The 13,220-nt window shown below is 38.7% G+C and overlaps 1 protein-coding gene across 15 annotated transcripts in view; it reads right to left on the bottom strand.

Moving 5' to 3' along the window:
* Prp4k (pre-mRNA processing factor kinase PRP4K) overlaps positions 1–13,220 on the bottom strand; it is a 31,704-nt gene that overhangs the window by 14,407 nt on the left and 4,077 nt on the right. For all 15 annotated transcript variants that reach the window (XR_007591732.1, XR_007591730.1, XR_007591731.1 and 12 more), the window contains exons 2-6: positions 9,320–10,513; positions 7,408–7,581; positions 4,157–4,312; positions 2,716–2,797; positions 814–1,024 (exon numbers count right to left, since the gene is read on the bottom strand). Coding sequence is in view for 2 of the 15 variants with exons in the window: in XM_050142351.1 (XP_049998308.1) it covers positions 814–1,024; positions 2,716–2,797; positions 4,157–4,312; positions 7,408–7,581; positions 9,320–10,513 (1,817 nt within the window). In the remaining 13 variants the exon portion in view is untranslated. The remainder of the gene's footprint in view (positions 1–813; positions 1,025–2,715; positions 2,798–4,156; positions 4,313–7,407; positions 7,582–9,319; positions 10,514–13,220) is intronic.

The following is a 13,220-nucleotide window of genomic DNA, read 5'->3' on the forward strand; positions in this document are numbered from 1 at the left end:
ATATAATAATCTTGGATTAAAATGTAGTTACCCTTAAAATCTTATTTAGAAGACAATACTATATTAATAAGACTTTGGCTAAGTACCTAGGTGTATGGAATGGCAAGATGACATAACTTGAAAGAAGAGAATCTGACAATATACAGCAAGAGCACACGCAAAGAATCCACTTCTGATCCAAGGATCACATTAATACTTGAGAAATGAAAATAGAAACTAAAACCTAAGTCAACAGAACAATCAGTAGTATTAATCAAACTTTTTTTACTTCTTACACATTGGCTTTCTAGGAAACTATTCCAAAACTCTGTGGATTAGCTCTGAAAACAACCTGATATAGTGTTACTAAATTAGTATCCAATGGGTAGCCACAACTGGACATAATCCACACACATCTGTGAGATGACTGAATAAAACACAGACACCCTTAACAAGAAATGAGAATCAATGGAGTCATTGTTTTGCCAGAGCCTGTATAAAAAAGCAGGGCGTCATAGCTGCACTTGTGATCCCAACACTAGGAAGACAAACACAGGTGGATGCCCTGGTGAGCCAGCCTGGCCTACACAGCAAGTTCTAAGACAGTAGAGGATCTGTCTCAAGAAAAGATGAATGAAGCAGGAGAAATAAAACCTGGGGTTGTCTCCTGGCCTGCACATGAAACCCATACCATACAGACACACATATACACAAAATAAGCTAAAAAGCATATAAGCACAATATTCTTACTCCCTTTTAGTTTCCCTCAAATCTAATCATTATAAGGTTATACAGCTAAAACCAGAGAAAAGCATCATTAAGACACTAACTCACCATTATTTTGTTCAACCGTCATTAGATTATGCTTGGCTTTTACTGAGGCCTCAAAGGTGTCAACATTCTCTCGCTCATATTCTTTTACATCAGCAGCTACCCGCTCCAAGATGTCATCTGGAGAAGGCGATCGTGACCTCGTGCTGCTCTGGGGGCTGCTCGGCTCAGATGGCACAGAGATATTGCTATCTTCAGCAAGGTATTTATATTTCTGTAATAACAATAGATACATGAGCTTCATGAAACAAATTATCTAAATATATGACTTTCAAAAGTTGCTGCATTAGAAACTGGGAGTCATGCAAATGCTAAAACAACAAAACATCCATACCTGGCTTGCATCAGGTGTACAATCCTTACAAAATTCCAAATTTCACCAAGTCTGAAAAGTATTTGTGTTTGGTGTACATTTACCAGGTGGTAAACCTGACCTGACTATATGAGTTTATATTTTTCATTGCTCTTTACCCACTGGTTTGACTACTCACGTATCTCATTTTAGAAATATTAATGTGCTGATCACAGGATCTATTTTCGATTCCTCAGGTGGCTCTAAGTGATGTAGACAGATACACCCCATAATACTGTTTAACATTCAAAAGTGTCTAAGTTTTGAATCTCATCTGGCAAGGGTTGCAGATAAGGGATCTTGAATCTGGCCAAGAACAAAACAGGCTCAACCAAGTTTTCAGGGGTATCGGCTTAATATAGACTTTACCAGAATGCCATTAAAAACTTCCCAGGTCTATCTTGCTTCTTCTGCATTTGATTCTTTCCTTGGTTTCCTGACTTATGGTTTGCTACATGTGAGCTGCCATTGCTGCTCTTGTATTTGTCCTCTGAGACACTTTATGAGGACTGTTGTCCCCAATGGCCCCAAAAGCTGTACCAGGATTTTGTCTCAGGACCGCAAAAGATATGTGGTTTGCCTTTCTTTCAAAGCAGCAAATTTTATTACTTTGTGACTGCTAAGACCCGAACAGAATGCCTTTCTTACTCAACTTTCATATAAAGCCCAATTATAGGTTGGCAACTAAGGCACAGTGGGTAAAAGTTAATTGCCACCAAGCCTGGCAACCGAAGTTCAATTTCTAGAAAACACACACACACAGAACCAAGTCCTTCCAAATAATCCACAGCACCACCATACACCATACTCATGCCATGACGCGTGTAGATGTACACAACATATGTGCAGAAAAATAATTTTCCTATTACAAACCTTGCCATTATCTTTTTAGATACTAAAGTGGTTTTTGTATAGTAACAGATCATTGATTTTGCTAAATGAATTTACAATATATCCTATAAGAATTTTCATGTTTGTTAAAAAAAAAGAATACTTCAAATTTTCATGTTTTACATATATCACAATTCTATGTAAAACCAAACAGTCAGCTCTAGTAACTGAAGAAATGCAAGTGTCACAAATGTAGAAGCTCTTCTAGTGATCTGGTTACTGTCACTATTCCCCTTCTGTGCTCAACCTAAAAATCTATTTTCCTCTGAGTACCAGGCATTAGAAGGAACACCACTGCTGTGGAACAATCTTTTCCTACACTGTGAATATGTATTACTCTCACTGGCTAATAAAAAGCAGACTGGCCGATAGCTGGGCAGCAAGAGATTGAGCACCAGAACCAGACTAGGAGAATTCTGGGAAGATGAAGGGTGGAGTCAGTAGTTGCCAGCAAATGCAGAGAAGCAAAATGAGAATACCATACTGAGAAAAGTTACCAAGCCACATGGCTAAACATAGGTAAGAATTATGGGTTAATTTAAGTGTAAAAGCTAGAAACAAGCCTGAGCTACTGGCTGAGCATTTACAATTAATATAAGCTTCTATGTAGTAACCAGAAAGTGACTCCTGGAACAGGAAACGTCCATTTACACATCACATACCTGTACAATCGCCTGCCTCTGTATCCTCCTCTGTTCTATTAGCGCCTCTTCATCTTCTTCCTCTACATCAAAATCTTCAAGGCTTAAAAAAACAAAATGTTTTCATATATTTTTGCAGATTCACAAACTGTTCACTCGAATATTCAAAAATTAAAGTTGGAACCACAGTCTGAGCCATCACTGCTGGTCTGACTCTCAGCTGCCTGATGGAAGCCTAGCAAACTTTATCCTCACCTTGTTCATGGCACCAAAGCTAGAAAACAAGAAGGATCTCTACATAAACATGGAAAAGAGTTCTTTTCCTGCTTTGATCTGAGTTTTCTCACCTCTAAAGAAAAGCTGGAACAAGTAAGCTGTTATTTTTTTCTAGATCACAGACCGCTCATGGTCTGCTGGATAGTGGTGGTGGCACACACCTTTAATCCCAGAAGAGGCAGACAAATCTCTGAGTTCAAGGCCATCCTGGTCTAAAAAATGAGTTCCAGGATAGCCAGGGCCTCACAGAGAAATCCTGTCTCAGAAAACCACAAAAAGAAAAAAAAAAGTATTCATACAAACACTTGACTCTTTCAGAAGGGCAATAAGGTTCAATATCCAACACACTATTCCGAATGTCCATATTCTGAATATCCACCCACATGTTCTTCAATGGTACCCCCAAACTTTAGGGCCTCCTAAGCATAGCTGTTCTTTGAATGTGTAGCGTAGCGTCTGCTGAGTAGTTCATGACACCAAGAAGTGCACTGTGACTGTGTCAGGCTCGATGCAGAACTCTTCTCTTTCCCATTTTCCTCAGTCACAGAACCAGTTGGGGTTTCTTAACCCAAGCACTACTGATTTAGGGGGATGGGTTGTTTTGTGAGGTGAAATTAGCCTGGGTATTGCAAGATCTAGTATTCTTGGCCTTCTAACACAAGGTAACAATCAAACGTCTTCAGGCACCAACAAAATGTCTCCAATGAGGGCAAGAAGTGCTAGTGAGAAATACCCAACTAAATTAGCTTTGATTTGGAGATAGTGCTTATAGAAACTTTAAAACATTTCTAACACTTGAGAAACACCACTGAAGTGTTTATCTCATTCTAACAGACATACTAACAACTATCCAACTGAAAACCACATAACATCTGACAAGCCGAGAAGACTGAACTTTGTAGAAGTCTTCCCCTAAACTTGTCTGTTCTAATAAAAACAAAAGGAAGACTCATTAAAATGATGGCCCAACATTCAACTCAATCTAGACAAATCAGAACCCCTAAAATCAGTGTTATCTATGCCATAAGCCTACCTAATGACCACAAAAGGTTAGCTTGTAAATTCTGCATGAAATTAGGGATTCACTTATATCACTCAGGTAGAAATTAAAGGTCTCTTGTACATCTACATCACCTAGTACATTTCCTGTACTAGACACATGAAATGGGTGTAGTTCCAGTCTTACTTATCATCAGATGAAGATTCTTGCTCAACTTTCATTCCTTCAGAAAGACTTCCTTTAAATTTATCTTCCTTTACTTTGCTTCTGCTCCTTCTCCTATGACCACCACGTGACCTAGATCTTCTTCTCAAGCGAGACCTGCTCCTTCGACCCCTATCTCTATTTGAAGTGAAAAAAAAAAAAAAAAGGAACAAATAAGTGTTTGTTAAAGTATCAATTAAGGTAAGCAAAGGGCATACATGCGTAGGGAAGAATAAAGGGAGACTTTCTTTTTCTGGGAACCCACCTATCTCCAAACACTAGTCTATTGAAGAAAGGTGCACAGGTATGGTGGCACAACATATATCCCAGTGCTTGGGAGGAGGCTGACCCAGAGTCATTAAAAATTTGGCTTAAAGATTTGTGTTTGTGAGGGCCTAAATGTATGTATGTGTACAACTGATACCTGCAGAGGCCTGAAAAGGGCATTTGATCTCCTGAACTTGAGTTACATACAACAGTGATCTACCATGTGGTTGCTAGGAACCAAATCCAGGTCCTCTGCTAGAGCACCAAGTGCTCTAGAGGAACCTCTCCGGCCCCTCACTTAAAAATTTCAACAACTAAAACATAGTTAATAAAACCTGTCATATTCTTTTTTTTTCCTTCATGAATATAGAGTTAAGCTAAATGGAAACAAATATTTGTTTCTCTGGTTGTTCTGGAGAGTGTGTGTGCAAGTCAAGTACTCTACAACTGAGCTACACTATCAATATTTACCAGCACCAAAGTTGTGACTCAGTACTGGTCCATACTAGATATATGTGTTATGTTATCTTATGAAGACACATGTGAGAGTGTAAGAATGCAGAAAAGGGAGCAGGATATCCTTATTGTCTTCCATCTTAAATTCTTGAGACAGAAACTTGCCTTGTTAGCTGGAGTGGCCAGCACTCAGGATTTACCTGTCTGCCCCCTAAATGCCAGAGTCATACACGCTCATATAGCCATGCTCAGCTTTTTATCTGAGTTATGAGGATGCAGCACGAATTCTAACTGGTATTAATAATAAAAACCCAGAAACAGATATAGGGATTAATGCTGACGATCAGAGAAGCAGCGCAGGCAGCCACTAGGGAGACCTTTTACCTCTACCAATGTTCAGACCAAAGGGGCTATCCTGTCCTCAACTGTTTCTGCAGACTTCGTCCTCTGACTGCAGGGACGATCCTCAGACTTCAGCTGTCTCCACCAAGCCTCAGACTGTACTGCCCTCCTGTCTCTGCCTCCCTAGTGCTGGAACTAAAGGCATATGATCCCAAGTGCTGGAATTAAAGATGTGTACCACTACTGCCTGGCCTCTAGTGGCTTAGCTCTGCACTCTGATCTTCAGGCAAGCTTTATTTGTTAAAACATACACAAAGTATCACCACAGGAGATTTGAACTCAGGTTTTCATGCTTGTAGAGTGTTCTTATCCACTAAGCCATATCTCTGGCCATACATTTATTAATATAGTAAAAATAAGGTTTCCTTTGGGTCTCAACAACATTTGTTCTCTAAGCTGTTTATGCCAGCTATGCATTTTAACTGTATTACTAATTACATAAACTCCCAAAGTAAGAGCATAAAATAGTTTCTATAAAACCTAAGTTGAAACTACAAGGACAGAACACACAGATGGTCGCTAGGAGCTAGAGTCAAAGGAGATGCTGATAACAAAGAGGTAGAATCTTCTCTCTCTAGACTGTGGTGACTAGGTGTGCCTGTCACACCTCATAATTTCATACATCCCAGAGAATGCTACTTTATGAAGTCTTAAACATTATTTACACCTTCATGTGTACAAGTCTAACAGGCACATGAGTGGAAAACAACTCTCAAGAACTACTTCTTATTTGACACCCTGTAGCATCTGAGGATTAAACTTAAGCTTTGTGCAAGTACCTCTTCCCACCCTACTGGCCTAGCTATGTTTTAATAAAATCAATTTAAAGGCACACTACTGCTTACTAGGTACAGTAAAGACAAACCTAAGGCTTTCTTTTTAAATTTTATAATATTAATCAATCCATTTATTTATGGGAGGGGGGAGAAGAGGGTTGTAATTCACCACGTGGGTGCCAAGAACCAAATCCAGGTCTTCTGAAAAAGTAGTCAGGGCTCTTTAGCACTGAACCATCTCTCCAGCCCAGCTTACTGTCCTTAAAGAGGACCTAGATCCAGTTCTTAGCATCCACATCAGGAAGCTCACAACTTGTTGTGACTCAATTGCCTCTAACTCCAGTTCCACGAGATCCAATGCCCTCTGGGCATCTTGGACACCTGCACACACGAACAGATGACACTACAGACAGAAAATGGATCTACAACTGAGAAGAAAGAAAGTGGTCAAGAGGATAGCGGCAGGAAAACCACCTGCCCGAGTCTGTGTAGGAAGGAGATCACAATTGTACACACTGGCGCACACAAACTTGGCAAAGGCAGAAACCTTACACTGAGCAGAAGCACTTTTATGCATTCCCATATCTAGGAAGATAGTTTTAAGAAGTAAATCATCAGAAACATGAAAAGGTGGTTTTAATGTAAGCCTTTAGTGTGCTGTCTTCCTAAACTATATCCAAACGACATTAAAGATTGACAAAAGAATGTTCATTCATGCTTATGTTCAGGTGAATGTATGCACGGATTTTAAGTCTTTTCTTATCAACCTGTAAATACATTTTGTATAAAATGTTTTCAAACAATGAGTTGAAATGTTTTAGTCAGAAATCCTAACCAAAAATCAAGTTACTTATACAACCTTGCTTTTTTAAAAAAGATCTTGCTACAAGTTTAAAAAAAAAAATCTAGGTATTATCAATTTTAAAGACTCCTTTTATTATGTGTGCTTGTATTCATGAATACCATGTGTATGTATGTGTCCAGGAAAACCAGAAGTGGGCACTGGATCCCTTGGAGCTGAAGCTACAAGTGGTTTTGGTCACATGACATGAATGATGAGACCCAAATTTGGGTCTTCTGGAAAGGCAACTGAGACATCTCCCTAGCCCCGTAACTGAGTTCTTGAAGAGCTATGGCTTGCATGAATTTCAAAGGAAACTGCACTAAAGAAAACTGTGCAATACCACATGCTGGCAGGAAGTGGCTATGGGATCAACAAAAATGTTTCAGAGAAAAATGGTCTATGGGAAAACCTGCCAATGCAGCTAACTAAAATTTCAAAGAGTCAAATGTGAACAAGTCGAGACAATAACATTTGTCCTTTATATTTACCTTCTCCGAGGGGACCTGCTTCTTCGTCTTGGAGACCTGCTACGTCTCAACGGGGAACGGGATCTCCTCCTAATGGGAGACCTACTTCTTCTTCGGGTTGGAGACCACCTATTGATGGGGCTAGCATCTTTTGATCGTTCACATCTACTGAGAATATCATCTCGAGGCCGTGTTCTTAAGGGAAACAAATGGAGGTTAAGACAAAAATAGAACAAACTAAAAGAATCCTCTCAACATGTAAAGAGTGTAAGATTCACAAACTTAAAGAGAGTAACTCTGATTAATTTACTCTGAATTAGCATTTAAAATCAGATGACCCCACTGGCATTGTGGTGTTACAGAAGGCATATAATGAAACTCAAAATTTAAGAATTAAAGGGTATTCATGTTAAAAAAAAAAAAACTCTAATTTTAGATGTACAACTCAAAGGAAATTTGCCTAACGGGCTTATAATAATCTATTTCCTCATTTTGAAGTGTCTATATATTGATATTTCTGTGGTCAAATCTTATTTTATTTATTATATGTGTGTGTGTGTGTGTGTGTGTGTGTGTGTGTGTGTGTGTGTTTGTGCCTTGGGACATGTGAGAGTTTAGAGTTAAGTAAAATTTTCTAAGATACAACTGTATATATAGAGACTGGATAAATTCACTTGGGAATATTCTACAAAGAAGCTTCAAATATAACCAACAAAACCTCTGTATCCAATAGTGAAAAACAAACCCATCTAACATTCATCAGCAAAACACAGAACAGCTATACTGTAACTTAACTGTGGTTATAAAATATAAAAAATGACCTATATACTGTCACCAAAGTATGTTTCAAAAAATAGTATACCATTTGTACTTTGAGATAATTTGCAGACTCCATTTATAAGAAAGCACTTATATTTAACTATAATGTGATTATGACGTAGGCTAGCAGGATACAAATTTATTGGAAGAGGCTTAGAGGGATGGGGAGGCAAAGGACTTAATAGGCTTCTGTATTATTTGACCTTTTCATGATTAAAAAGGGGTTTTTTTCAAATACATAAGTTTGGTCTTCTATAAAACTTTCAGAATTTCCTACTGAACTCCAAGCAAAATGGGACGACTAAAACACTTCAGATAAGACAATCCAAGCAGAATGCTGAAGGAAAAGGGAGATGTTTAACATAAGGCTACTCAGAAGTGAAGAATAATGAGTCTCTTGAAAACACTCCTGAGAGTTCTCAGAATGTGATGATTTAACTTTAAGATTAACATAGTTACATGAACATATTAATATTAATAGCAATGAATAAATAGTTAAGAATTCATGCCATCTTTAGAACCCAACATCTTTTTAGTTAAGTAAAAGCTGGCAGATCAGATCATTTCAAATACACAATTCCTAAATACACAATAAACTAGTTTCTAAAAAGCCTCTTCCATTTTCCCCAAATTTCATTCTATGGTTCTAATAAATCATTCCTTTGGTTGTATAATCTACTAGCTTAGGGCTAGCGTAGTGGGGCGCACCTGTAAACCCAGAAGTTAGGAGACTCAAGTGAGAACACTAAGCCAGTCATATCTACATCATGGGACCATGCCTCAACACCCTCCCCTAAAAAGAGAGTTTATGAAGGACCACCCCCCCTCAGTGAGCTAAAATAATCCCATGCAGATTTAGTAAACTGCTTCGATTTAAATGGTTGACTGAACAAACCTGAGGCTAAATTAAGTCAAGAATTTGAACGAAATGGTCAAACTATTCATAAAACACAAATTACTATAAACACTTCAGCGTTAATATAACTAATTTACTAAATTACACTAAAGTTATGAAACTAATCACTATCTCATTTAAAATTACCATCATACTCTCTTTTCCCTTTAAAATATAAAACACTAGTAAAGAGCATGAAATGTTTCCTAAGCAGGTTACCTTGGAGAAGAAAGTCGTCTCCTCTCTGGCTCTCTTCGCTTTCTTTCTAAGGATCGGCTCTTGGCCCTTCTCCCTGGAGACAGAGTTCGAGAAGGCGATTTACTCTGCTTAGACCGTCTGTCATTGAGAAGTGGGGACCTACTTCTTCTTGACTTGTCTCGCTGTTTTGGAGATAAACTTCTTCTTTTGGGACTCCGGCCAGGTCTTCTACTGGGTGACCTATTTTCCTTCCCTGAAGAGGCATCTTTTGAAGGAGACTTAATTGGCTTCTTTTCTTTGTCAATTTCAGACCGCTTTGACTTTCGCTCTTTGGACCTTGACCTTCTGTCTTTGGATTTATCTCTTAGGTCAACTGGAGACCTGGATTTTTTAGATCGATCTCGACTTCTTTCATTTACAATTGGTGATTTCTTCCTATCTTTTATTTTACCTTTATCTTCAATCTTAATCTTCTCATCAGTAGGAGATCTGGCCTTCCCAATCTTTTCTTGGGACCGCCGTCTAAGGGTAGGGGACTTTGATTTTCTTGCTTGGTCTTGAGATTTGCTTCTTTTGGACGGACTTATGGATTTTCTCCTCTCCTTGGACTTGCTCCTATTTGCTTTCTCTCTCACCATGTCAACAGCTCCCTTGCTTTTCCTTTTGTCCGACCTGTGTCTAGTCCTTTCTTTGGATCTGCTTTTACTTCGTTTTTTTGCACTATTTTTGTTGTCCGTAATTTCAAGTTTCCCCCGTGTACTGGAAGACCTGGTACTGGACCTATTTCCATTTCTTGCCTTTTCATGAATCTCTCCTTCTTCTTCGGAGCCAGATTCATAGCCTTGCAAAATGAGCCCCATTCCAGACTGGACCTTTCCCTCCATTAACTCATTGTCAAGCTCAGCTTTAATCAAGGCTCTCTGTTTTTCCAAGTCTTCCAGCAAAGCTAAGTCATCAAGTTTAGTTCTTTTTGCAGGGGAGAGGCCTTCTTTGTCAGAGGCATCTACAGCTCCTTTTTTACGTTTCTTATGCTTATGCTTATGTTTATGTTTTTTATCCCTATCTTCTTCTGAGGAATGTTTATGTTTCTTATGTTTACTTCTGTGTTTATGCTTCTTTTTTTTGTGACGACTGTGTTTATTTTGAGACTGGTCTTCTGATACTTCTCCATTTTCTTCATTTACACTCTTTTCAGAATTATCACCATCATCCATTCTATAAATGTATGAAACACATTAAACAATCACAATATTCATTCAGTGTTCAGTTATAACAACGGTAAAGATAAAATGATCTATCAATGTAACACATTAGTCACTAAAAGTAGGAGGTGTATAATAAGTGCTAAGATGGTAGATACAACAGTTTGTTTTTAATAGTTGAATTAAAAAACTAAAAGTATTATGGAGTATGGCTTTAAGAAAAAAATCATTTAACTGAAACAAAATCCAAACCAGCAACAATAAAATCCCATGAATTTCAGTTACATAGAAACTCCAGTAATTTGATTTTCAACAAGCATTTCTCACACAAACTTAAACAAAAGTTTTTTGTTTTCATAAAGCATAGGTACTGACATACTGGGAAGCTAATCTCGTCAGCATGACACTCAGAGAACTTGCTGGTTCTACAATAAGCCTAGCAGCTTACTAGTGAACATCTCACTAAATCATCCCCTCTTGAAAGAAAAAAAAAAAATCTCAAGGCTACTACTGACTAGCTCAAATAAGCAGTCATTGTGCACTGGAAGTTTCTCAAGATGACAGTAATAATATAAACAAATCCCAATGGGCTAAGAGTTCAGAGAACTAGCCAAGAGTGAGGACTCCTGGCTTGTAGCTGACTAGCTACAACAACCACAAGGAAGGACATTCTGGAGGTCAACAGTAGTCTAATACCAGAAACGTTGCAGGATTTGATCTAGTATTTGTTCAGCAAATTATTCGCTCTCTATGAATTTCCAATAGAAACTGTTATCCCAAATTATGTTCATATTCACAGGTGAATGCAAAAAAAGAATGAACTAAGGCATGTTCTGCATTTTATTTAAATGCTTGTGTTTTATTGAAAGAGTCTGACTCTCAACTTATCAAGGCTTAGTGTTCAGTAATTCCAGATTAAATACAGCCTCGACAACACTGCAGATGCTCCTTGACTTACATGGGGTTGTGTTCCAGCACAGCCACTGTAAATTCAAAACATTCTAAATGAAATAACATATTGAACGCACCAATCCTGCCAAAGGTCACAGCTTTGACAACCAGTAAGCACGTATCATCCCCCTTTGAAAGCAATTCACCACTGCTTTCTACAAGATGGGACCAAGGGTGAATTTAGGAGTCTTGGGTTCCGTCCACCACACTAATTTGGAGGAAGGTACAGTTTGTGTGCCTCCAATGATATATTCCTAATGCTTCTGGGTAAGGTTTTGTTTGTTTCTTGCAAAGGAAGAATCATGAATCTATTAGTCAGTCCTGAACATTTTTAAATGACCTACTACTATAAACAGATTTTCAGCAAGGTGACCAGAAAATAAAAATGTGCAAGGACACATTTGCCTCCCTCAAGGAAAGGACACCACACAAAACACTAGAGAAGTACCAGTAACAAAAGACACAAACAAGGGGGTGTTGAACATGGAAAGGTCACTTAAACCTATTTTTAAGAACAGACGAAAAGGGTGTTTTGTAGATCACAGGGGAAGGGAGGTGTGTGTGTGTGGAGGGCGAGAATCCAATCCATCTGTTAAGTGGGCATGGTAAAGAAAAGATGGTAACTGAGAAGGAGTCTGGGCTAAAAACTAAAGGTGCAGTAACAGTGTTCTAGAGAGTGAGGAAAGAATGTGGAGAAATGGCACTTGGAATGGAGAAAGCAGGTGGCACACGGCAGTCATACAGAGAAAACACAGATACCCGTGGTCAATGCGCCAGCCCTGTGGAAGACCCTAGGTATGCGGTTCTAGAAGAGACTGAGACAGAACGAGAACCCAAAGGCACAGGAACTGCGAGGTTAATGGGATGGCTGAGCTACCTAGAAAGGAACCACCATTCTGGGGACTGCAGCAGGACATGGGGACACAGTCTCTTCCTCTGGCAGGCCTCCCTTCTCAGTAACTTGGTAGGGGTGAGGAGACAAGAGCATTTCTGAGTGAGAAGGTACCAGCCGACAACGACAAAGGCACGGAAGGCACAAAGCCATTACACAGTTCAGACAAAACTTCAATTTCTGTTAAAGTACTAAAGAGATACGCGGAGGACACTGTCCTGTGATGAGCCGGGTTTTAGTGTGTATCCATCTCTTACTAGTAGACTATGAGATGATACAGGAGAAACATAGGATGGTTCCCTGAATCGCATTTTTTTCCCTTGACTCTTGATAAGGGGGAAAGGTTCAAGAAAAATTGCACTAATCTTTTTAAAGGTAATTTAATACACATTTTAAATTTGTATAAAATACAAGTAAAAAATTACTTGATACAAGTATAAAATTCATAGTAAAGAATTTTAGTCATGAAAGTAATTATAAATCATACTACATAAAATTGCTCTAAAATGAAAGCAAGCAATCCCCAAGCTAGATTGCTGCAGTGAAAACTTGGTCCCACTACTGTACTATAGTGAGGATTTGACAAGGACCCCCACACCCCAACCCTGAAATGGGGTTTCTCTGTGTAGCCCTGGCTGTTCTGGAACTTGCTTAGTAGACCAGGTTGGCCTCAAATGATCCACCTGCTTCTGTGTGTCCAGTGCTGGGACTACAATTTGGCAAATTTAAAGTATCTATAAGTTCAGAAGGGGAAAACAACTCTACCTACCTAAAAAGATATTAAATGCTTATCTGTAACAGTATTTAGCATGAACTGCCCCCCCAGCTAGATATTATTGTATACATATTAGACACATATACCTATTCAAACATACTC

Source organism: Alexandromys fortis, unplaced genomic scaffold, assembly GCF_014885135.2.
Source record: "Alexandromys fortis isolate MF-2015 unplaced genomic scaffold, M_Fortis_MF-2015_v1.1 scaffold_5, whole genome shotgun sequence".
NCBI classification, from domain to species: Eukaryota; Metazoa; Chordata; class Mammalia; order Rodentia; family Cricetidae; genus Alexandromys; species Alexandromys fortis.